Source organism: Triturus cristatus, chromosome 8 (genome assembly GCF_964204655.1).
Source record: "Triturus cristatus chromosome 8, aTriCri1.1, whole genome shotgun sequence".
Classification (NCBI taxonomy): Eukaryota; Metazoa; Chordata; class Amphibia; order Caudata; family Salamandridae; genus Triturus; species Triturus cristatus.
In genome coordinates, this window is record NC_140591.1 from 858,218,203 (window position 1) to 858,245,111 (window position 26,909).

Consider the following 26,909-nt stretch of genomic DNA (forward strand, 5'->3'; position numbering starts at 1 on the left):
ATCCAGATAACGACAGATGGCTTCCGATATCTCTGCATCTTTATTTCATTAAGCCCCACGCTTTGCTTCAATCATGACCTCCTACCACCAATACAGAGATTGAAAAGACATATATTAACGAAATGTTGATGGTCCGCAGAGTAGGGTGGGTTGGCGACTCTTCCAAGAACCTAGACGGCGATTTTCCTCAGATGGTCCAATCATTATTAAATACGCAAGAGGAGACCTTTTCCCAGAGTACTTGCATTTGTGCTCTCCCATTGGGATATTTTTATAAACCACATCAGTTCACGATGAAGCTCCAATATCATCCCCAAATAGGTTCCAGGTATTATCTGCTTTGGATGCTGTGGACTGACAACCAATTCCCATAACCGGTGAAATACTCTCTCCTGCAACCATTGAGATAAATAGTAGTATGGAACAGATGCGCCCCCGTAATATATACCATCTAGAGGAGGCACGGGGGAGACATCCGCTGGTAAGGCATCTGAGCTACATGCACATTTTGGGGCGGAGGAGCAACAACAGTTATTACCAATGCCCACAAATGCTTCTTTCGGCTCGATGAATAGTCCACATAGGTCAAACATAATAAACACAGGAGTAAACATTCAGAAAAAAGTACGACTTATCTCCTGGAATATAGCGGGCCTTAACAGGAACCTCAGAGACACGGAATGGTTGGAATATATACAGCAAAGTGATATCTGTCTCTTACAAGAGACTTGGGCTCTAGAAACCCCCCCATAGGGTAGGTTTTAAGACCTTCAGTGTAAATGTTATTCTATCAACGAGAGGTAGGCCTTCAGGGGGTCTTATTATATGGATTAGAATAACCCTTAAAATTGAATCAATTGTACTGTATATACCGTCCCAGAATTTGGTTGGTGTAAAAATTAAAACACAGGATAAAAAAGTAATATATTTAATCAACATCTACAATAGGCCAAGCCCAGCTATGAAAGAATCTGTAACAATAGATCAACTTGATTCATTTTTTAACCGAATAGAGCCTGGTGCAATGTCAATTGTAGGGGGAGATTTTAATTGTAAATTTGAACCAGTGTTGGGGTTCGATAATCTCTTTGAAGATGAAGATACAAGAAATAATATCCCCGCTCTAGAAAGTAGTCCGACAGTGCCTTGCACCACAGCAGTCGCACAAATCATGAAACTAACAGGGCATGGCCTAAGAGCCTGTAATGGCCATTTACCTTCGGATAGACCTAATGCTCCTACATTTTGTAGAGGTAATTATAAGAGTAGTATAGATTACATATTGGTATCCGTTGAGTTTTGGCCAAATGTATCTGATCTGAAAATAGATAATAGAACTGATAGCGATCACCGTCCCCTACATTTGTCACTAATACCTGGTCTTTTCCTTTGTAAAATTCTGGACAATGAGGAAATTAACACCTCTATTGACGATAATATAGTTAGTAACAACTGTCGAGCTTTACAATGGCCATATATACTAGGAAAGGCTGAATCCATGACACAGATTTATAACATCTTTGCTGATACTGTTTCACTTCATTTAGATTCACCAGGAGTAGAATTTTCGATAATGGCTGTACATCAAGCCTTGCTAGACGCACTAGTACCAGTATTGAGTAGACTATCAAGGGAACATAGTGGAATAGGTATAAAAACAGGAGCTAACCCATTGTATAACAGGGAGTGCCGTGAGGCAAAGGCCAACCTTATATTGTCAATAAAAGAGAATAATATAACAGTTACAAGGGAGAAAAGAACTAAATATAAGCAAACCCTTGCCTATGTAAAAAAGTGTGGGATGACAATATCTGGACAAATTTAATTGAAGCAGCCAAGTCCAAAGATCAAGTAGATTTTTGGCGTTAAATAGCAAAAGGCAGAAAGACAGGTGAGGATGACAAGGATCTCTTCCTTGATGCTAAAACTTAGGAGGACCATTTTTCCATCCTCTATGCGGATGCACAAGTGGTAGAAACACCCTGTATTGTAATACCAGTGTTCAATCCTAATATTAATCATCTTCACTTTAGTCTGGAGGAAACATTGCTGGCAATAAATGCAGTTAAGCCAGGGAAAGCCCCAGGCCCCGACAAAATTCCGGGAGATTTGCTGAAACACGACTGCAGTGTCTGAGGCCCCTATATAAATCACTTATGTAATGCAATTGCTGCAGATTCGCCAATACCTGAATCATGGAAAGGGGCGGAAATTGTTACGTTTTTAAAAAAAGGCAATTGTAGTGACCCAGCAAATTACCGACCAATTAGTTTAATTGATATCTTACAAAAAATGTATTCTAGGCATATTTTAATGAGATGAAACGATTGGCTGGATGAGAACAGTGTAATCTCAAAATTCCAGGCGGGGTTTAGAATAAAAACAAGCATAAATCGACCAGGTTTTTAGATTTTTATGTTTATGTTGGTAGTATATAAGTATATAAAAGGGCCATTTGTATACTGCTTTTGTAGACCTAAAGGCCGCGTTTGACCTCGTACCCCGGAACTTAATTTGGGAATCATTGAAACATCAAGGCGTGCCTGCCAAATTACTCATGCAAATAATAAGATTGCATGAAGGCAATTTTGCCATGGTAAGATAGGGCCCGAGGGGTGAACTAACTAAGGCCATCCCGGTAAAAAGGGGTGTACGTCAGGGGTGTGTGCTGGCACCTACCCTATTCTCATTATATGTTAATGATATTCCAAGTCATTTGCTTGGGTGCACACATGATTCGCCCAAGCTGGGAGGGAATCTGGTGCCAGCACTTTTATTTGCTGACAACACCATATTAATATTGCACACCCCTAAAGGTCTACAATCACTATTGTATTCCTTTAACACTTATTGCAAAAAAGGGCCTTGAAATAAACTCCAGCAAAACAAAGTACATGGCAATAAATCCACATAAGTCTTTTAAAAAGTATTTAGCAGTCAGTGGCCAAAAATTAGAGTATGTTCACCATTTTAACTATTTAGGTATAACTCTGGACACAAAGATGTCCTGGAAGCAACAGTTAGAAAAAAATAAGATTATCCAACTCCAAAACTCGTTGCCAATAATAAAGAAGCATGGGAGTAGTACATCAAAGGCACTGACTCCTGCTCTAGAGGTCTTTAAACATAAAGTCCAATCAGCTTCTCTTTATGGTGCTGAAATATGGGGGCCACATTGCAAAAGGAGTTTCGAATTAGGAGAAAATAATTTTTTTATAAGAGTGTTAAGCTTGCCAGTGCAAACACCCCTAATTCCAGTTTTTATGGATCTAAACGTCAAACGAACGGATCACCATGCAATATTAAGATCCTTACTATTTTGGGTACGGCCCTGGTCAACTCCTGAATTGACCAATTATAAGGATGGTCTACAGGAGATTTTAGAGATTGACAAGAGCAGGGGTACCCCATGGCTCAAACATGCTTTTTTTTGGTTTGAGAAACTAGGCCCGAGTCATTTTTGGTAAACTCCGACACAGTTGACAATGTTTAGCAAAAAATTATTAAAATCCACTTTTTGGGCCCATATTCAAAACAATGTGTTACACAGTGTAGACAATGGTATACTAACAACCAAGTTTCTTCTTTTCAAGGAGGTAGCGAGATATGCCCACAACTAGCTAAAGCCTTGTATATGAAGTTCAGGTATGGTGTGTTACATATCAACACGAACACATCAAAATGGGCAATAAACTGTGGTAGTAATAGCAATGAATTTTGTGAACTATGTCAAAACGTATCGAAGGAGAACGATCTACATATATTATTCTTCTGCCCGGCATACGGCAAACCAAGGAACAAATGGATTAAACCCATTTGCCGTAATATGAACATTAGAGCTTGCCTGGAGGCAGGAAGAATATTAAAAACAGACATCTCAAAAAATTGTTTTTAGTGTCAGTAGGTTCTTATTTAATGTGAGTCTTATAAGGGCTAAAGTTGGATTAAGACTGTAATTACGCACATGCACTTTATGGCCTTAATGCTAAAAATGAATTCTGAACTTATTCTCGCACAGGAAAGTATTTGAGTTGGTTTGACTATGTGGAAATAGTACTGAAATTTTAAATAACTGTGCACATGCTTAAACTAGAACAATAAAAAAATTATTTATGTGCACAGTCAAATTATTCTTAAGTTTTATGTCTAGGTTTTAATGTATTTAAAAAAATATATATTTTTATTTTTTTTATTGATTTTCGTAACTAAACAACCACAAGATACATCATTGTTAGTTTACGGTTACAGAATACATATCAATTTTTGGATACATCTTACCAGAGTTCGACGGTGACAGTAGTACATAGTTCATGGCAGTAATATACAGTCTAGCAGACATCATCCTATGGAACATTCTTAGACCTCCTGTTTAGTCGTCATATATTCGGTGAATAAAGTCCAAATATCATGGGGTCTAGACGTGCTTGGTAGTTCTTCAGCATAACATGCAAGTTGGTCGCGACAGTATGCCACATCTTAAAGCCAATGTGCATGCTTGGGTGCCGGTCTGCCCCCCCCCCCCCCCCAGTTGATTGAAACTCTACGTTTCGCTAGTAGCAGGGCCACAGTTGCCAGCCTCTTCTGGACACCTTTAAGTTTGAGTGCAATACCCAATAAACACACTTTCATATCACATTCTATTGGTTCACCTATCATTGCTGTCAAAGTGCAAACGACTCGTCCCCAAAATGTCTGTACCTTTGGGCAACTCCACGCCAAATGCTGGAAGTCAGCATATTCCACACCACACCTAATACAGCAATGCGAATCCCTCAGACCATATTTATAAAGCTGCGCAGGTGTAGAATACATTTGGTGTATATATTTGAAGTGGATGAGTCTGAGATTCCCATTCGCGGTTAGTTGACCTGTTAGTTTACAACAACCTATCCACTCCTCTTCCTCGAAGGGTTGAGGCAAAATTCCATTCCATTTTTCCATTGGGCCCAGTTTCACATTCTGCTCTTCCGCTTGGGAGATACTATATAATCGAGTAATAAGTTTGAACCGCGTCTGCGCCTTGTAGATTACCTGCAGCGCCCCCAGCGTCGGCGGCTCCTCTGGGAAGCATGGGTAGAGTGCCCTCAGCACTGCATGCAATCTATTATATAAGAACGTTAACATAACGGGTCTATCTCGTCCTCCCACAAATTGCGAGAGCGCAATAAACCTCCCGCTGGGATAGATATCACTCATCATTTACATACCTGCATCCTGCAGTGCCTTTAGGGAACCTGCTTCACTTGTCACTGAGAGCACTGTGTGATGCACCAGAGGCATTGCCGGCGCGTATAGCGGCAAATGCTGTGCCCTTTTTCCCAACTCCTGCCAAGCGTGAGCCGTGCAGCGTACCGTATCCACTTCGCCCTTTTCAAAGACTGTGTTGGTGTTTACAATCATTGCTTTAAGGGGAATGGGGTGAACAGCTCCAGCTTCCACTGCAACATGTGGGATGAATTTTGGTTCTTGATGCCAATAGTAGGCGTATTGTGCCTGTGCACAAAGATAAAATAGTTGCAGATTCGGCACAGTAAAGCCCCCCATCTCATACGGCAGAGTCAGTACTTCCCATTTAACTCACGGTTTCTTACCACCCCATACTAGCGTGACCAATAAGGTGCGAAGTGTATTAAAGAAGTGCTGCGTCAATTTGAGAGGAATATTTACAAAGAGGTATAAAAACTTAGGAAGCACAACCATTTTGATTAATGCCACCCTATCAGCGAATGTCAATGGCAGTTTGATCCATCTAGAAACCTGCTCCTCAAGTCGCGTGATTGCCGGTCCATAGTCGCCTCCACAAATAAGCGCAGCAGGTGGTAACCGGTAGATTCTCTCCCACAACATTTCGTAAAAGACAGGGTCATCTACATTAGGTCCATAAACATTAACAATAGTTAACATTTTACCACCTAATTTCCCCTGCACCACCACATTTCGACCATGCTCATCCTCATCCACATGTAAACATTCAAAGGGAATATTTTTCCTAATCAAAATCATAACCCCTTTCGCATACGAAGAGTAGGAAGACATCAATCGCACCCCCGCCCATCTAGTGGCCACCGCTGCCTCCGTGTGCTTGGTAAGATGGGTCTCCTGCAGGAGTGCCACCTGGACATTATGTCGGGCCAAGTAAGCTAGTACGTGTCTCGTTTTTTTTTGATTATTAAGACCTCTGACGTTCCATGTTACCCAGGTTATTTCGCCATCTCTAGCGCCTGCCATGCTCAACTCTGACTGACACACTCGCCACTACGCCTGTAACTATACTGATCATACCAGTTTGCTGTACCCATCGTATTCCGTCTGTTGTACTTATGTATCCAGTGCCAACCCCAACCCCACCCCCCTCCCACTTCAGCATCCCAAATATGCTAAGGACCCCCCAAGAAAATAACCAAGAAAACATATTGAACCCAACACCCCTCCGCAGGCAGCTAGTCTGCCCACAGTACACACCCCAAATCATGAACCGTGTGGGTTGTACCCTCTCAGAGGTCACCAGATGCCCATCGACCCTCCTCAATATGATAAGGGGGGAGGGGGGGGGGCAATTCTTATGTGTTCTCCCAGCCTACTTTGATGCCATATTCCCAAAAACAACAGTACCCACATGCACCCCGCACATTAATAGCACCAACAAGTGGCAGTGACATTCAGTAAGGAATAGCAGTAAACTTTGACTGAGGCTCAGTATTCCATTACAGTGCTAACTCTGTATAGCTTACATGCAATTCCAGCTGCATTATTGTAACAATTCAATCATGTGATCAAAACAAAACTGTATTTGGAGCACCTTCACCACAATTTACACTGTCATTAGCCTCACCTCTTAGGGTGCAAGAGCTGTAGTTCTCATACAGTCTCATAAGTAGGTCCATCACCTCATCCACCTCTGCCAGAACAAGCCGTATGCTCGGTTTCCTAGAATGCATGCAGTTCAACACCGCAATTGCACAACACCCCAATCCCTTCAATAGGTAATGTGGAACCCCCTACAAGTACTACGCTTCTAACTTATAGCTACTTAAGGAGATGGTGCTCATCTCAGTCTCTTGTAGAAGGTGAATGAAATATAAACCACAATACCAGTCCAAACAGAGAGACTGAGATGTGCGTTAATCCTCAGCATCAGCATACGTCACCAGCCAGTGTAGAAGATTCTCGCTGCTCCAGCTGTCTCACAAATTGCATCCTGTCTTTGGGGGATGTGAAGATCTTGGCTCTGCTCCCATGCTGTATCCGCAGACGCACGGGGTACAACATCACGTATTGCAGCTTCAAACTCCTCGAGTTTCTTCTTCACTTGGTGGAATTCCCATCGCGCCTGCTGTACCACCGTTGTGAAATCCGGAAACAGCGCAACCTCCACCCCCTGGTACGTGGTTTTGCCTTTTTCCCGCGCCAGGCGAAGTGCAACATCCCTGTCGCGATAATTGAGTAGCCTGGCAATGATGGGACGCCGCGGCGCCCCCGGGATAGGCTTGGGCGCAAGAGAGCGGTGTGCTCTTTCCACTACCAGTGGGGGATTATAGTAGACCACTCTATTCTAGGACCCGTAAATACCCCCTCACAGGTCCAACCGTATACTCGGTCCACATATGGCATGTGGTGAACAAACATCTGGGATGGGACCGCAGACTCACCCTGGCAACACCCCTGTGGAATTCCCCTAAGCTGGGGAACCTGTGGCAGACCAAGGGCTTTGATAAATGGGACCTTATAGGAATTTCCCAGATTAAAGATCTCTGGGTTAAAGATGAAATCCTTCCTTTTGCCTTCCTCCAACAGCAATATAGCCTGGCAGACACTGAACACTATAGATATCTCCAAATTCGACATGCCCCCCAAACTCATCTTGCTAGTAAGTCCTCCCTCCCAGATGCCTCCCCCTTGGAGGATAGAATACTTGATGGCCATCTTCCCGAAAAAACCATCTCCTTGATCTACAAAACACTAATTAACAATATGGAAGACCCGCTCCAATCTCTCAAAGAGAAATGGATAAGAGACGGCCTTGCACTAGATGAGGAAGACTGGCAAGAGGCGGTCTCCTCCCCAAGAGAAGTGGCGATCCAAGCCAGACTACGATTAGTACAACTCAAAATTCTACACAGGATATACACCACAGGGCCGGGACTGGCCCGTATGGGCAGGGCAGATAGTGGGGAGTGCAGACCTGGGTTTGGGGAAGACGGCACTTTCATCCACATAATATGGGAATGTGAACACATGCAAACTTATTGGCATGCCATACATCGCACTCTCAGTGAAGTACTCACAATAGACTTACAGCCTCCTAAACATGTGGAAACCGACAGACCTTACCTCCTACACTAAGCAATGGGCAACTCTAGCAGTAATGATCGCGAAGAGGAACATATCACAAAACTGGGGGGCCCTCCAACCACCCACAATAGGAAAATGGAAGGAAGATTTAGACTGGTGCATGTTCCGGGAAAAATCAGTCTATGTTGCCAGAGGGTGTCCCAAGAAATGGAACAGGGTCTGGGGCCCTGGAACTCATACAGAGGAGATATTTGCACCCCACCGGCTCCTCTGAATGAAGACGAGACTCTTCCAACCCCCTAATTGTCATATATTGTACATTGTGATTTGAATCTCTGTGACCCAGTTCGGAAGCTAGAAAACTACGCTGTCTCGTGCTCATGTTTCAATATGGTGTGTTATGTTGATGATGTTTAATAAAAAGAATTATATAAAAAAAATGTCAGCGGTGCATTTGTCAATGCGTCCATTGTGATGACCACAACTACCAATAAAATATTTCAGTTCACTGCATCGTACTGGCTACCAAAAAGACAAGAGAAACACTTGATTCTACAATTGTCAGGAAGACACTAGTTATGGGCCTCCTGCGAGCTGACCAGAGAATCCTGCCAGACAGGGTCAGAGTTCTACACAACATTGCCACACCAGCATCTCCTCTTGTCCCATTTACAAAAAGACACGCTAGATGAATCTCTATCCCTAGCCCAAACTAAAATTGCTGAAACTCAGCTCACCAGAGGCAAAACACCCACCTCTGAAGGATGCCTAGTGGACATGTTAATCATGTTTCATGAAGAGAGGTCATCGCAGTGGTACTAATAAAGTTCGGTTGAGATCTGACTGATGTAAAATCGTATCGCCTTTAAGTATACTGAACCTATATTGTAAAACCTATTGTAAAGTACTAGCCAACAGAAAAATGCAAGTGTTACCTGATCTGATCCATTACGACCAACCAGCTAACTCTTAGGCTATACTACTTCATACAATCTAAGATGACTGTTCCACATTACGAACACCACCTCAGCTGGTGCGCTCCCATTTGCAGAAGCCTCCCTCATCACAGAGAAAGCCTTTGACACACTCCATTGTAAATGTTTACGTGCAGTGTTTTCACAAATGGGCTTTGGAGCCAGTATAATACAGTGGATAGGCTTTTTAAAACGTGCACCCCACGGAAAGTGGTGAAAACAGGATGTCTAATAGTGAGACAGTGGTTAATAATCAGGGGCACCAGACAAGCCTCCCCCATACGTTCTGCATTGGCCATCAAGCCAGAGACCAGTTTTTTCAGAGCAAAGGGTCACTGCCAGGAGGCATCCTGTGATATTGTTATACATGGTGATACCTTGCTTTACCTGCACAATGTGAAGCAAGATCTGCAGATGGACTTAGACTCGTTTACTCATTTTAGCAATGACTGCCTTAACTGTCAATGAGGAGAAATCCTGTATATTCTTGCTACGGACATTAGGGGAATGAAACTGAGTGAACCTGCCTCCATCCGCACTTTGGTGGCAACGCACCACTTCCAAATACCTCTGTGTCTAAATTTACGACTGAGAGGAGGATTTGATTTCAAGAAATATTGGCGGAGCTACTGTGACTCTGCATAGATCTCTTTCACTTAGAGTGTAAGCTGCAACTTTCACCCAGGTGTGAGGTAGCACTCTCAAAAATATGATGCCTCCTCAACTCGCCTTCTAGATATTTCTAACTAAGTTCATTGGAGAATTTAACTCCACGTTTAAGGAGTTAATATGGAACACTAAGAGGAGAAGGGTAGTCCTTGACAAACTGCAGCTGCCCTTAAGTTGGGTGGGTCTGGAGGGTGGGAGCCTCAGACTATGAATTGAATTATCTTGCGGTCTAGGTACAGCGGCCTGCTACATGGTTCTCAGAGGAGGTGCATGCAAAAAATGTAGAACTTGGCTTCCGAAATGTCTTTAATCTTGCTATGCAAGGTCCTATTTAGTGGCAACACCACAACTGCCACATATCCCAAGTTAGTCGATGTAGCTAGGCAGTGTACCATAAGCACGTTAAGCCTGTGCTGGCCTAGGCACCAGAATAACCAATATGGTGCTGTGGCGGTTTCAAGAAGTATGCAGAATCGGAGACACAACAGTTGGTTGATTACTGCTGTGATCGAGTTTGAGGGTAACGTATCGTAACAGCACATCTTGTTCCTTTGACGATATCATAGTCACGCAGGACATTACACAGCATCAGTGCAAGCCACCCCCCGCCCCCAGTACGTTGTTTTGTGTTGACCAACTCACTTGGAGAAGTAACTCTAATGGACCACAAACATTTGATATACTATGGTTTTTACTGACACAAGGTGAAAGGAGGAGGGAGCTATACATACTATGTAGACCTCTCTTAGGAACATTCCAAACGGCAGTGCTTAATTTGTAAATGAATGAGTGCTGGTGCCCAAAGCCAGGGCCGGCCTTTAGCACGCGAGCTGGGCCCACGCTCAGGGCACCGACCTTCAGAGGGGTGCCAGAGCAGCTTGCAGCAGTCTATCCTCTAGCCTGGCTCGGAAGAAAAGTGTGTTAACCATTGTTCTAAAGTCTGTTTTTCTCCTTTCGCTTTTTCCCCTCACCTTCCCCATACCCCGTCTTTTTTTCTTACACACTGACAATTAAAGATGACAAGTGTGAGGGAGACATCAATTTGTGTTTTGCCCATGGCGCTATGTGAGCAAAAGTCCAGCTCTGCCCAAAGCTCTGTTCAGAAGCCCACAGCCAGTGCAATTATATAACAGCCCGTTGAATACCAAAGCTGTGTAGCCTTTTTAATCCGCTACTGGACACTCCCTGCTCCTTTCCCTCACACCTGCCGGTTCCTGCTTTCTCCCTTTGTGATGGTTTTCCTGTCTTTCTCTTCCTCCATCTTTCCACTTTGTTTGTTTTTCCCTCTCTTGATATTGGTCAACATCTGATGTGGTAACATAAGTGCCGGCCCCCAAAAATAGGATGAGGACACATTGTTCATTTTGTGCAGGAGGTTCAGTGTCACAACCTCCAACTCTAGACTATGGAATACAACTTCTACACTAACCGGACATGCTGATATATCAAGACCCTGTATTTTGGACCTATTTAATTTTGTTAATTTATTTTGATGTTTTCTTTGTTGATTGATACAAGACTTGATAATGCAATGATGCCTTGCAATACCTCAGGGTGGGTCACTGTGTAGCTGGTATTCTGCTTAGATAATAGAAAATCAATAAAGATTATTATTTTTTTAAATATAGCTGCCAAAGCCTGATGTCACGTGTGACACCTTGAGCCAATCGTGGCTTTTCAGCAATCAGCACTAAACATATTCAGATTTTTAAATCCGTACATACTGTGGGGAAAACAACGTAACATGAAATACAAAAAAAAAAACTTAATAGCTGTAAAGTGTCACAGGTAACATTGGGGGCCACTTCACAACCATGAAGAAAATAATGAAGCATGTCTGCTCCCATTTCACACAAATATCGCAGTCGAATCTAGCGCTCCAAAGTTATCAAGTTGACATTTGGCACTTTTACACAACACCAAAATAAATAAAGTAAGTAAATCACGAACCTGAAGCATCTTTTTCTGGGAACTCTTCCTGTGAACCTGTTGGGAAATCAAACAAGAGAAATTTGTCAGTTTTATTGAGAGGGCCACAAAAGCCTCTATCACATGAGCAAACAACGTGGTGGTCTTAATACACTAGAAAACACATTTGACGCCACTATCCATTGGCACCAGGTGACCTTACAATCAAGATAAAGAATTGCTAATTTTAATTCCAACTGACATCGCACAAGGTCGACTATTAGTTTACTGCTCTAATAATTTCACGAGCACGCATTTTCTTCTCGTTTTAATGGCTTCCTTCAGTGAGTCAGAGTCTGGTAAATAAGAGCCCCAGACTCCCTCCTTTTAGTCACTGGGAAATCGCATCTTATCCTGACGTGAACCTGGCAAGCCAAAGGGCCTGAGGGAAAACAGGCGGGAAGGAAACTCATGCGCGGTCAGGTACGTATCACAACGGTTTCCCCTGCAACCTGCACGGCCAGAGCCCCTCAGTATTATCACACTATAAGGGTTCTTTTTGGAGGAATTATTACCATCCACGGTACCACTCCACAATAACTATACTCACAAAGAAGGTAACCGGATGGTATATCTAAAGATCACAAAAAATGGGATATGTGAGGGAACAGACAAGTGTATTTGTTAAGTCGAGAACCCTCACTCACCCTCAGGTGACATGCTTCATCATTGGGTTCCCTCTTACACACTGTGACCGCAAGGTGCACTGTGTGGGCTACAACTCTCCCTCAGGAGAGGAGCGCAAGGTGTTTTACGTCAGCCAATGTGGGTTAGAGTGAGGGGCAGAGTGCAAAATAAAGTGAAAAGGGTGAATTAAAACTATCTCCTGGATAGACAAAGATAACTTTAATAGTGCCTCCAGTGGATAGATCTAAAATCAGCGAAGTGAAAATTAGGGATATGGATGTACCCTAAACAACTAAGGTAAACATGTTTCTGCCTGTTAGACTTTCTGGTTCTTTAGCTTTCTTCAGGACCAAACTCCTAGTAACTCGGCTTCAAATGTGAGAATTGTTTTTTTATATGAAATAAGAAAAATACCCTACTCAATTTCTATGACCCATGGTACCAACTGCAGTCTGGTCCACTGTCAAAATACGGGCTACTTGTATGCCTCCTCCTTCATTTAGATCCTGTAATGGCAGGTCTCAGCAATCTAACTGTCCGTATCCTGCCTCCTAGAAAAGGTCGAAGAGCCCCTCAGTGTCTTGGGAGCTCTTCCCTAGTACCCCTGTCTGCAGAACAAGGAACCAGTATCTTGGGTGCTCTAGGTAACAGTTTTATGCTTCAATCCAGAAGTGGAGTCAGACTTGTGGCATGATTATTTGTGTTAATATAGCGTATTTATCACATATTCACTCACGCCTGCGTAGATTTAAAAAATATATATTTAAGAGTTTTATATACAGGAGTCAGACATACAGGAAACTGCACTATGCCAGAATCTTGCCTTAACACCGAAGTAAGACACACTCCTGTAACCTAAGGTGACTCGCCCACTTCGCCAGAAGCTGTCAAATAGCGATAGAAGTTATGTTTGCTCTGTTTATATCTTTATTTGTTGTTTCAGGAAAAAAATGCAATTCAGAAGTAGTTATGTGATTACAGGACGCATTTGTAAATGGACTATTATGATGGGGGGACAGGGGGGATATCAAAGGCCCATAGCAAATTGCACTCGCAATAGGACCAAGGTTTAATTGTAAAACTATCCCCCAACCAGAACCGACGCAGAGCCAAGGCTTACAGCCTAGGCAGCAATATATTGCATAGAGGTTTGTAAGATGATGTCTATACATTGATTCTCATATACATACTACCAATAAAAAGATTGGAAAAAAAAGAGTTTTACATAGCGCGAACTAGATCCGAAGATATCAGGTATCAGAGCGCGTTAACCAGTTTTGTTACAGATGGACACATTAATTTTTGTTAGGCATGTGGAGATTAAGTGATTTGCGCAGAATCACAGGATATTGAACATCCCTGCCGAGACTTGACCTGGTTCCCCAGCCTTGAGGTCGACCGCTCTAGCCGTAAGGCTACATCTCCCCTTCCGACTAGATGAGAGTGAGCTTGACATTTCCCAGTAATAATCATGCTGTACAAAACTAACAAAATACTATTGTTGAGGAAACCGATAGGCCCTAATCAATCTAAAAAAAAACATTGGCTAAAAGCAAAATTATGTGACGGGTTTCAAAAAGTATACAATGCCAGAGAAGTGCCTGGCACTAAAAGCAACTACTTTTGTGTGTGGATGTGCTCCTTGTGAAAGGGCAGAATGATGTAATTCACAGACCAGTTAGGCAATGGATATATAGGGCTGACTCCCGTGCGCCATGCCATATGCTGCAGTGGGTGGAAGAAAAATGTGCAAGATAAAATAACAGCTCAATGGATGTAGGGAAGCTGCTGCGAGAGGTGTTTGCCCCAAGCACCCATGAGTGAAGATTTTGATAGTTTTTCATTGAGAAAGCACTTGTAGGATGAGATTGGGCCTGCGCCTGCTAATTCAAGCCAGATTAAACCATGCACCAGTCTTGCGGAGCAGGTTTAAGCTTGTGACAAAAGTTCAAAAATTAGCTGCTTTTGGCCAAGCGCTGTTTTACTATATTGAACTCAAGCCTTATTTGAGCCGGGAGCGCTCTTTGGCAGGCGAGGGGCAGCTTTGTAAATTCGGGCGATAAGATTATCCAGAGAAATGGCCTCCCTGCCCAGAGTGCTTTTACTCCTGTACGATAGTGCAGGGATATTCTTTGCTTTTATCACCTGGAGGAGAAAGAAAAGACTTGGTCCAAGCAGTTTCTGTGAAATCGACAAAAGAGCGAACATAAGGCTAGTGCCTTTGGGTTTCACGGAACGCAAATGTGACTTGAATGATCCTTAGCTGCCCAGATATATATACTTAAGATTGTGGTCAAGCCATTCGACATTAAGATGCCACCTTCTTTGACCGCCTATTTTTGCTCCAAATGTAACTGTCATGGTTTTTGTGCGATTTATCTCAAGCCCGCTCCTGACTGGACAGGCATGTAAAATAGACAGTTGATGCTGAAAACCAATCTTGGTTTGTCTAAGGAACACAAAGGTCATCCGCTTATAGCAGATGGGTAATGCATTGACTTCTCAGTTTGGGCGGATGGCAATTCACTTTGTTTTTAGGTCTCGCCTACGCAGTGCGCATGCACTGCATAGGAGACCTTTAGCCGTCGTACAGCTCTTTTTCATAGCGCATACTCGTGCTTGTGGCGGCATACGCCTTGCGGGAGTGTGCAGCGGCGCACCACAAGCACGAGTATGTGCTTTGAAAAAGAGCAGGCTGCGCGCGCACGCATACACGCACGCACCACTCCCGGGCCAGCAAACACACGATTGCGGCTGCGGTGCCGCGCTTGTGTTTTAGTGCTTGTGTTAATTGCATGCTTCATGCTAGTGTCAGTTCTTGATGGACATCTGGGTCGCCCCCTCCCCACCCCCACCCGCTCTCTGTGTCATACCCCCACCACCACCCACCCGTCACTCTTGGTTTTCTAACATACCACAAGCGGGCTCCATTTCCATTAACGCACGCGCACCACCCTGCATTCTTTATCGCTTAGTCTTTTATCGCCATCTCTTTCCCTCTGGCCCCCCCCCTCTCATCTGTCAGTCCCTTCTCCCTCTCTCTTCTCCTGTCTCCATCTTTCTACTGTCTCTCGCTCTCTCTCTCTCTGGGTCTCTTGGTCTTTCTCATACCCTTGCTCTCTTTCACCCTGTGCTCTTCCTGAGCTGTATCGATACATCATCTTCCGCCACAGAACTGTCATTGAAACAGTCTGCCAAACCACGACCGAGATGCAGGATTCATTGACAAAATCTTATCGCTGCTGCATCTAGCTGGCAACACTTTGTTGCACAACCAACTCAACCCTTCACTTTTAGAATATCAGACAAGAGCAGGCTGCATCACACACAAAGAGCAGTTATTCAGGCAGAGGAAGGAACCGGCCTTAATACAGGCTACCGTGACCACCGACTCCCAACGTGTGATGTGTCTTTTGTTCGGCGATCATTCACCCCCAAGGTTTCCTTTCCACCAGTGCTGTAGAAAGCCACCAAACTGAAGACAACCAACACACCAAAAAAAATAGGCATAACATGATTCAAAATGTCATGTCAGAAGGGGCAAAAGAGATGACTGCCACAAAAAAAACAATCATTGGCATAGCCAATAGGTCTCGCTTTTGGGACCTTCTAAGTATTTAGTTATGCAGCACAATATTCTTGGTGCAACAACAACTGTTGCATGGCTAAACACTTAAAAGGTCCCAAAGGCGAGACCTATTGGCTATGCCAATGCTTGTTATGAACTGCTGCTCTATGCTCAGAGGCAATATTTAAAGCAATCTTGGGACGTTCCCTACTTCCACCATTCAATCCTGAGATAATTGCCCTGTTAGCACCAGCACTTTCTATGCTCCCCTGCACCCTTGGAAGGTTCTCTCGTGGAGTGCTCCAAGGTTATACCCGAAGCAACCATAGGACAATGCCTTACTGTCTTGAATATTGCAGAGTGCACTTTATTACCTTGACTGCTTTAAAAGAATTTTGTAATGCCCTAGGCTCTCGTAATGCGCTGTAACTCGGGGACACTCCTAAACTGCCTTTCGCACACTGCACTTTTCTCTTCAGAAAAAAACGCATGTCATGTTAATACTGGCATACATGCTACATTCCTCTTGCATTAGGACTCTTCATGCTTGTCTGGGTGTGGTGTCTAGACCGAGATGGTATAGGTTGTCCTATGAGTAAAGTTTCTATGTGGAGCAATGCATGCTCTGGGGAAGAGAGATACACGTTAATTTCATTACTTAATCTAGTAGCCAAGTCATCAAGGACGTGGTCTGAAAATATAACCAGTATGACTACTTGTGTGATATGTTTTTGCCAATACAGTGCACAATTCTGGTTCAACTGACCCCAAAGTAGGCATTATTGGTTGTGTGCGATCTTTTGACCCTTTAAGAGGTGCTCTGGGAAACAGTAGACCCAAAGGGGTAGTCATCACTCTATAATGAAAAAGACCTAATCTCCACAAGTGGTGTTTGTTCAGATCCTCGTGGAGAAGGTTGGCAGTCATCTTTAAAAAGGTGGACTGACTCCAACATGAGGGAGGATTATGTATGGAGAAACTTTAAAGGGTGGTTCATCATTCTCTCTCCTTGGAGAGATACTATGAAACACAGTAGCATCAAATTCCTCAAATGAGGAATTATTTATTTCCTCTGGGATTATATGTGAAGGTGATATGTGTAGAACTACAACACCAAACTTTAGAAAGGTTTTCACCTTTTTCTTATATTTTTTGCCCGAAGGGAATATGTTCTGTTGTCAATTGAGAAGGCTATTTCGATTTAGAAGCCTTCCTCCTTAATTTCATCAAGGGTAGGGCACAGTCCTGTGGTAGCAAAGCACCTCTGCTGCGTACTACGATACTGACTGTCTAATATTGTAAACAAGGACACAAGCTTGCGCACCATTGTACAGTATTTGACCAAAGACTTGGGCTCTCGGAGCAGGATCACTTTCAGGACAGTTGGAGCACAGTTTTGAGAAAGAAGCAATCTCCTATAGTATTGTTCAGGTTCTGTCAGACATGAATAGGCCAACTTTGGTAAGCAATCCATGTTACATTTCCAGTTCTTCTGTAATTTCTATCAAAGGTACAGCAAACAAGTTTTGATTCCCTTCTTTAGGGACAGTGGAATAGCGGACTTCAAGGTTGCTTCCTTCAGCTTAATGGGGAAAACGTAACATTCCGTGTCTGTACCTTTTTGAAAATGGCTATTTGTTCACGTGCCTCTATGAACCCCTAATAAGTGGATTTGATTGTATCATATGCACCTCTTGGTTTTACGCTGATAAAGAATATGCTCTTTGTTTCTTGACCTATGTCCAACATTTGTGGAGTTTTATGTATGGGGGTTAATAGCTTATTTTCCCCTGCTGCTACTCCCCCCAAAACCATTTGCACTTTGCACTTTATTATATGACGCTGCTATATAACTTGATACATTTTTTGGCCTCTGTGTCAACTTTATGACGATTCATTGCCCTGTTCTTATATATGCTATAAACTCAGATGATGTTTTTTATGTAAATGTTTAAGTGATTAACTTTTGTGAGAATTGTTTACGTGCTTTTATGGACATTTTTTATCCGAATAAAGATTATTGAATTGAATTGAAATTGAATAGGCCATCCGATACCACTAAACCAGAACTTGGGAGGAGGTATGGGGGCATTTGTCCAATATTTACTAACAAGAGGATGCTTCCAGAGGTTCCGCTCCTAATCATGAAGTAGAAAACCCTGGAGCATGTGGAAGCTACCTTCTTAAAGGGGCAGACGTGTTGGTGGTTATGTGACTGTCCCTAGTATAGAGTCTTCTTACATTGCAAGTTCTTTGAAGATGCAATCAACATCAGAAATGCCATTTAAAGAGTACTCTTTAGCATGAAGAATAACAAAAGAAAAAAATAGTTCCACTCAAAGCAAGGGATCACTGGAGAAGCCAATCACTATGTACTGATCGATTGATGGAGAAAGTGGTGAAGTGGCTGGTGACACATGACTAGGACGCGAAGCTCAATTGTCCAGGGGCACTTGCACTTTGAGGGCACAATTTCTGTTCTTCAAATTAACAGTGTTCATTATGCGGACTCTTTTTTCAAGCCTTGTCTGTTAGTGCTAGTTATGACCACACAACTTTGAGCTTCTCTGTTACTCTTTTGTCTACATGTGACTTTGAATCACCAGTCCAGTTCTTTACACCACTCTTCTAATTAAAGCACCACTAAGCGCTTCTACAATGTTACTATCATCTACATTGTGCACATGCACATAGATATGTATACAGACCTATACGTGCAGTGACTGTGCATGTGCACATGCACCCATTTACTGGTATGGAAAACCCACAGGCTCCCCTGGTATGCATACGAACATTATTCCTCTCTACCTCACATGCTAGACTTCCTTTCCTACATTAGTGTGCCTATTTGAGTAGTATTAGGTTTATTAATATAGCGCACACACTCCGGACTTTCATTGCGCTAAATAACCAGCAGGTGAGACTTGCTGCTAATATTATTAAATACATTTGTTTTAAATAGTTTCCTAAAATGAGGCAGAAAAGGTTCACGGTGCAAAATCACAGGAAGAGAGTTTCACATTTTAACTACCGCAATAGAAAATGACCTGTCACCAAAGGTCATTCTTCTAGCTTTGGGGTCAGACGTAGACCTGGAGATTCTCTCCCGTGATGCTTTTCAACGCGAGGTAAGGCTGGATACTGGCTTTGGCCTGGTCCGCATCCAGTGGAGGCGCTGTGCAGAACACACCACATGTATAAAAGAGTTCTGCAAACATAGTCTTTACCCAGAATGCCCCTGCACTGCCCAAGCTCCATGAGGGCAGTGGAACACCTGCCTAGGTGCCACCTTAACAACAAAGGATAAGTAGGGGGCTCAGGGGTACAGTCGGGGTGAGACGCATCATTTTAGAGGAGCTGGGGTGCACTCCAAACTTCTACTACTCATCTTTCTCTCAGAAGGGATGCGCTCAACGGTTAAGGGCCCGCCAACAGAAAGATCTGCTCTCAAGAGCTAATGCAATCTTCAGCTGGACCTAAAACTGAGAGCCTGCTTAATGCTTCACAGAAGCCAAAGCACACACCAGTAATCTGCCTGAATTCCCGTGTCTGGTGCAGCACCCTGCCCCCTTCGAAGAATTAAGTGTCCCTTTCTAGTCCAGGGCCAACAATCTGCAATTGTTTATCAAAAATGCATGCTTTAGAGAAAAAAAGTAATTGTATGGGTCAAGAAAGCAAGCCATGCCTTGATTAGATCCTGAACAGAGCACTGCTTGTGCTAATCTAAACCTCAAGGGCATTGTGTAAGATGCAAAAACAAACATTCTAGTCATCAAAAACCAATAATACATGCAGAAACTGAAGAACTCCTTCTTGTGAAGTGGCTGTCAGTAAGCTTCAACTTCATTTGAGGAGCAAACAAGACTAGACAGGACACCAGGCTAAATCAGTTATTGAACATTCTTTAATAAAACCTAAAAAGAAACAGCGGTCCGGTTTATTTTCGTTCGAAAGTGTACCGTCATTTTATAATGTAATAGACACATGAGCAGTCGTTGTGGCATTGTATTCGAATGCAATCACTTCCTGTCGGCACGCTGGCACTGACATGTATGTGACATATTCCGCAGACTATGCCTTTAAAGTTCGCAAATGTATGCCAGATCTCTGGCTACAAAACATTTGAATGGGTTCTGAGTGTTTTATGGGCACATAAGTGGACCCACCGCAAGCAGGTCGGCGTGATAAGCCAGACTTGAACATTACCATGCCAGGAAGACGTACTCAGGGAAGCGAAGCATAAGATTACCTCATCCTCGCGGGAATGGAGAAAAGTTTACCTACACGGACCCAAGCCCACAACAGATGTTACAAAGCTAGACTTGATACTCTTGCAGAGTTATTTGCACGCCTTACAAGAGCCAACAAACATCTTGCGCGACTCAAAAACAGAAGGGAAGCAGCCACAGTGCTTAATTTCAGAGAAGTTTTACGACAAGGGCAAAGTGGGCTCAGGCCCGGGGCACCAGCCTTTCAGGGTGCCCCTGATGGAGCCAGCTCGGTTCTGCAGAGGTTATGCCCTTATGACCTTGAATCATTTCAAAACAGAATTTTGTAAATAGCGTTTTGCTATAATTTATTTTAAATGTGTGTGAGTCTATTGCAGACAAAATGTGTTTGTTTGTTTCATGCAACATCCATATTAAAAGTTTATTTTAGATCAATAGAGAACCTCACGAAATGGAAGGGTGTGATAGATTATTAGCAGTAATATTACTGAGCTGCTGCTGTGTTCCAATATTGAAAACACACATCACTATCCTTGAATATCAGATGTACACACATTTAGAATTTGACTAAAGATAGCATGAAAGAGCTGAAACGATCATAAAATCAAAGCTGTTCCGAACATGGACCCCCAAAATGCATTTGGCCCAGGGCCTCCAAAATCCTTAAAATGTTCCTGCTTAATTTAAAAAAGAGAAACGTCGGGTACCGAATACCGTATACCACGATTTGGTAGTCTTAACTTCAATTCATTCCTCTTTAATCTACAACCAGACAGTCCCTGCCTCTTTAATTAATTCTTTTTTTGAATGAATGAAAAATGTTATTGCATTATTACCTAAAATCATCATATATATATTTGTTTTAATTGATCACAAATCATTGATGCACGTGTTCTTAATATTTCCTTATTTTTAACTTGTCTGCATATATGTGTGTAATTGCAATGATTTTAGGTAATTATGCATTAAAATGTTTCACTCCGCTCACTCTTGCAGGTTCTTTTTCATTCCTGCTTTCCTTTGTCTCTCTTTTCCCATTTGTTTATTCCTCCTCCTTAACCCCTTTTTAGGTCTTGCTCTCGAGACCTATTGTCGCCGAGCTGCCTGTCAAGGGAGACAGACCGGGGCACGCGCAGCGATAGCGATTGGGGTCGGGGTCTGTGGACGCGCTTCTGAGACGCGCTTGCACAGACGCACACACAGACACGCGCGCGCACACACCCTGCCGCTGCCGACCCCCCTCACCGGATCCACGGCTGCCTAACGCGCGCGCACACACCTCATTTAGGATTTGTGCCCTGCCCGTAATGATTGTCATTGTAATACTGGGAGAGGATGTGGTGGTACGGCCGGAGCTGCCGACTTTCAAACACGGGGTATCAGGTTCGAGCCTTCGCGTGAGCTCAACATGTTGTAATTATGGGCTATTCACATAATATCCCGATTTCTAAAAGCAAACAAGACATTGTGAGGTGTAACCGGTGCTCATGCAAAGCGCTCCGATGCCAAGAGGTCGAGATCGCGCTATACAAAACTGTAAACATAAATAAACATTTGGTCGAATGGATGTCACTGGCCAAAGTTGCGGTTCTGGGAACGTCGCCGAGCCACAACCTTGCCGTGGTCCCGTTTCTTATTTTACAAACCCAAACACACAAATAATAAAGCACCGTATTGCGACTGAGGGATTACAACAGGCTGAGGGCACGTCGCTATTCGCAAACTATTTCAGTCCAATGACAACCAGTTTAGATTTCACTTCAGCACTATCCCGTATCACGGTCAACGGTTAAGCCCTTAAGTAGGAATGGCCTGTTCCCCCTCCACCCCCCTTTACAGATACAGCGCCCCTCATCACGGCCTCAAACTCCTTGAAGCGGGACCCGCCCGCTCCCGCTAGCCAGAGCCGCGCCCAAAAAGTCGCCAGACGCGCACACCCCTCACCCGAAGCTCGGAGGAGTCCGCCATTTTCAACCCGCAGACATCCTCGCGCTCTGCGGCCGCCGTCGTCACGTGACTTCGGAGCAGGAAGCGGCAGCCCTGAAACAGCTGTGCAGCCCCGCCCCTTGCGCCCCGGGGGCCTGTCAGTGGTAGCGTCTGACCCCACCCCTATCCCCAAGGACGTACACATTGTGTCCTGCGTGCGACGTAAACAGGTGCAGAAACTGACACCAGTGACTGGGACACTGCTCACATTATGAGTGTCCTGGTCAATACTCATTTACTACTCAGGAAAAGAACTGCGCCTTCACACTCCAACGTTTGGTTACAAATATGTAGAGTCTTGTAAATAAAAGAACACTGGAAAGGAGAGAGATATGGCTTAAGGCTAGAGCGGCAGACTTTGAAGTGGGGAACCAGGTTCGAGTCTAGTGGGAGGCTCAAGCATCCTGTGATTCTGGGCAAATCGCTTAATCTCCTCCTGCCCAAAAAAAACAAGCATTGGCATAGCCAATAGGTCTCGCATTTGGGTCTTATAAGTTTCTAGCCATGCAACAGTTGATGTTGCTGCACTGCATAACTAAATACTTATAAGGTTTCAAAGGCGAGACCTATTGGCTATGCCAATGCTTGTGTTGTGTTTGCTGTGCGTTCAAAGCCCGGTCAAATGTCAGCCTATGTCGTTTTACCAATTGCTTCTTATTTTGTCTTAGAAATGTTAACTTTTCATTCAGTGACTGCAGAGCTAGAGAACTGTCTCACAGTCGTGCTGGGCACGCAACATTTAAATAGCTTACACAGTTCAGTAGTTGTAAAAAAAAAAATCTTTATATAACTGAAGTGAGATGAAAGCAAAACAAATCAAAATACTTTACTTGGTGGGGTGCAGGTGAAAAATATTTGCTGCAATTCCTATCTCCACACATTTGTTGAATGCTATATAGTTGTATAAGTAAAACTGAATCTCAGTGGGAAAGTTTGTGGCCCTATTCAGTGTAATATAAATGAGCATGTGCTTACACTTTATGATTTAGTAACATATTTATCAAAAGTGAGTTTTTAAATATGAACCAAGATACATTCCTGTACCTGCGTTGATGACAAAACTATCTGTGAACTAAGAGGCAAGTCAGGGGCGTGCATACCCTAATATGTCTGCTGGATTTTTATTATACATGGAGCAAAAGTTTAGATTATTGAACTATAGAGTTTTTTTCTACAGCAGACATACTGAACTTGATAATTTGAAGGTGCTCTCCTGTGTGAGAGTGATGAGAAAAGCTACTCTGTGAAGCAGAATATTTGCCTTGGGTCACACAATTTAAGACGAGTTTATGGGTCAAGTGAATTACAGTTAGGTCGAGAAGTCATTAAACCTGCAGGTCTGGAAAATAAATTCAGGTTTTTCTAGACCTGATGGTTGTGAAGATTAGATGAAATTAAAATTATCTTTCTGCCCACAATACTTTTCCTGCGGCAGTCCCTCACATTCTAATCAGGGGGCTGGGTGGCGAGTGGAAAGAAACTTTAATGTAGTAAGACAGATGACAAAATGGCTGGGGGGGTCCCAATTTGATCAGTTACTACCTTGTGGCTTACATCTGCTGTTTTCTAGAGTGGAACAGACTAGAATCGGAGACGTACTGGTGCTTCACAGACCAGCGTTCATGGGTATGCATCTATAGAAGGCCACTTGGTCCCAAACAAACAGTGAGCATAGGCTTTACTCATCCCCGGTAACATGGGGGACTTTAGCAACCTGATATAAGGTGGCCATCAAAAAGAGGTTTATAAACCAACCGTCACCAATTAATTCCATCATAGGCAACCCTGACTTTATCCCAGAAGCATCGGGTGAATCCTATTTGTTGGCAGGGGGCAGGTTATAAAAGAGATGGAGATTTCTGTGACCACATGATATTAAAATCATGTAAGCAAATTAAATCTGAATGCAGCCGTACTGAAAAATAAAGAAGGCAATATCTCCAAATTAGACATTGGGCCACTGAAAATTCTATCCAGGCATTTGCAAGTAAAAGCGAACAGAATTTGAAAGATGAATGTTTATGAAGATTGGCAATAAATGCCACCTCTCAGACATATACAAGTTACTGGTAATCCCTGCCCAAGAAGTCTGCATAACTGTTAGTCTAAGGGATGGGAGCGAGAACTGGACTGAGCCCTATCTGACGTTTAATGGAAGGATATGTGCTGGCGTACGATTGAGAAAAAGCGCCTGTCAAATCATGTTACATTGCTATTGCACTCCTGTCAATACCCAAATGTGCCCGTTCCAAGTCCCAAGAATGATGGAGGAGATGTGGAGACTGTTGCTTCCGCGTACAGCATCTGTGGCACTACTTCGAGCAGAAAAGATTCCAGAAACTGGTCTTCAATTATATCGACACCATGTTTGAGACTGAGATTCACGCTCCTGAACAGACAGCCCAACCCTGTACTCTCCCCGAAGAGCAAATTGATATTAACTAGTCCTGTGTGTGTTGCAAAGTAAACTATATTCATATTTTGAGGCTCTGACAAAATACCAGATTACAGGTCCTAGATACATGTTTTATGAACCTGATGCCAATGGAGAAGTTGGCAGCGGCCTTTGAACATGGAGGAAGTTTTCGGGCAACCAGTGTTATCCCACCCATCTTTCGATGCCAAGCAAATTTAAGGAATTGCCTTGTCCTAGTTTCTTCAGCTCACAGGACAGGTGGAAGACCAACGATAGAAAATCTTAAAGAACAGTAAGATACGTTGGTTCTATTACGACTTATATACAGTCGGGTCGAGGTCTCTAAGTGGTCTCACTATCTATAGTGTGTGTAACTAGGTGTACTCACAAGCTGTGAGTTGGAGAAAGGGATGATATATTTTTTAAGGTACTGGGTTTCATGGTTATTGCCCCTCGGCCTTCAGAAATAGGCAGTTGTATTTTGAAAACACTCAATAAAATCGATTTAATCCAAACTGTGGTGGTTGATAAACATGAAGACTAATGGTCTTTCTCAGCTAATTGTGGTACGAGTTGTTGAAATAAGGAGTTTACCGTCATGGGTGCCTGCTGTTGTGCAGCAGCATTACGGAAGTGTGGGAAGCCCTTAGTCCCTGCCTAGCCAAAAGCCTAAAATTCATACAATTAAGAAGAGGTGACTGGACTCTGGTAGGGCACGTCTCTATATTATTAGCTGGCGAAGACGCACTTTTCTTCTCTTGCTGTTGCCAGCGTGATGGAGCGTGGGAGAAGGGTTTTTATTAGTGATAAGCACCTCTAGCCAGCCGTCAGCCACCCAGGCCTTTTTCTGTACTGTCATGCGAGCTGCTTGGCAAGCTCCAACAAGCATTTGCAATGCAATAGCTCTCGCATTATAAAATTGTGAGCAGTTGGCATTGCTAATAATAATGCAACACTAGCTATTGGCATTGTAAATTTTCTCTTCTGTTGTCCGGCATATCTATTTCCACGGCGTGTGTGGCTCCGTCCCGTATGTCGACTAATGAGAACTCGTTCTGCACAGGTAGCTAGTAGAATTTTGAAATCTGACACTTCAAAACCTGTGGTTATAGGTGTTGCTAAATTTGTCAGTTGGGCTTGGATTCTTAGGTCTCGGAAGGCTAAAATCTAACTTTGTGTCACATATGTCATTCTGTTGATTTTAACAACTGTTATTTTTATGGCTACAGGGTTAGGTACTATGTGTTTATTACATTTATCTATTATGTACAGTCATTGTGTGTCAATAATATGCATATTTAAAAAAAATGTTTATTGGTTTTATTATGTACACATTTATTGTTATGTATGATATAACTATTTTATATGAATTTTATTATGTATAGTATGTCTTTTATGATGAAAATCGAATAAAGACTTTTTGGTATGTATGTATGTATGTAAATAATAATGGCATTTATTTATGTTTGTTTTATAAAATAGATAAAAAAGGCATTGTCATGAACAATGCCAATACTTTAAACTTTTGCAAATGCGAGACCTATTGCATTGCAAATGCTTGTTTCGTTTTCTCTTGCTCTGTATCACAATCTGTTGAGGGGCAAATACGCCCACGTTCCCAAAATTGAGCCCCAGTGGGCCCCTCTTGCAACCAGCGGCTCAAATTAAGTACTGGAAGAAAAAAATGAAGGTGAAATGCAGTGGCGGCTGGTGAAGTTTGAGAGACGTGGGGCTAGCATGCGCGGGGGGTGCTCTTTAAAGTGATGCAGCATTTTTTAGGAGGCAGGTTGCCATTCCCAGTGCATGTTTTATTTTAAAAGGGGGCATGTGGGCTCAGTTTTCCTGTTAGCATTAGGGCAGTAGGCCACTCAAAACGAGAACCTACATGCGGCAGTTCATTTTTTCATAAAAGAGCAGCGGGCCTAATAACTCAATCCACCACTAGAAACTAGAGGAAATGCTCCAGAATCCTCAGAGCACAAGAGTAATCCCATAACCGACAAATGTACAACAATATTAAGCACTAAACTACTACCTTTACTGTGGGTAACATGATACTCTGCAACCCCAGAGCTTTAACAACTCGTAAGGGGTACTAAAAGCTATATAAATGCAATTACAGTACAACTACTTTTCGTTATTAAGTGCTCTTAGCATGATGTGGTGATTCCACTCATTCA

General features: G+C 43.1%; 2 protein-coding genes across 5 annotated transcripts in view; one reads left to right on the forward strand and one right to left on the reverse strand.

Moving 5' to 3' along the window:
• Window positions 1–26,909, reverse strand: part of CMSS1 (cms1 ribosomal small subunit homolog) — a 1,297,886-nt gene that overhangs the window by 965,750 nt on the left and 305,227 nt on the right. For both annotated transcript variants that reach the window (XM_085622368.1, XM_085622369.1), the window contains exon 2: window positions 11,886–11,921. In XM_085622368.1, the coding sequence (XP_085478494.1) occupies window positions 11,886–11,921 (36 nt within the window). The remainder of the gene's footprint in view (window positions 1–11,885; window positions 11,922–26,909) is intronic.
• Window positions 1–26,909, forward strand: part of FILIP1L (filamin A interacting protein 1 like) — a 946,987-nt gene that overhangs the window by 697,149 nt on the left and 222,929 nt on the right. The gene's annotated exons all lie outside the window — the stretch shown is intronic.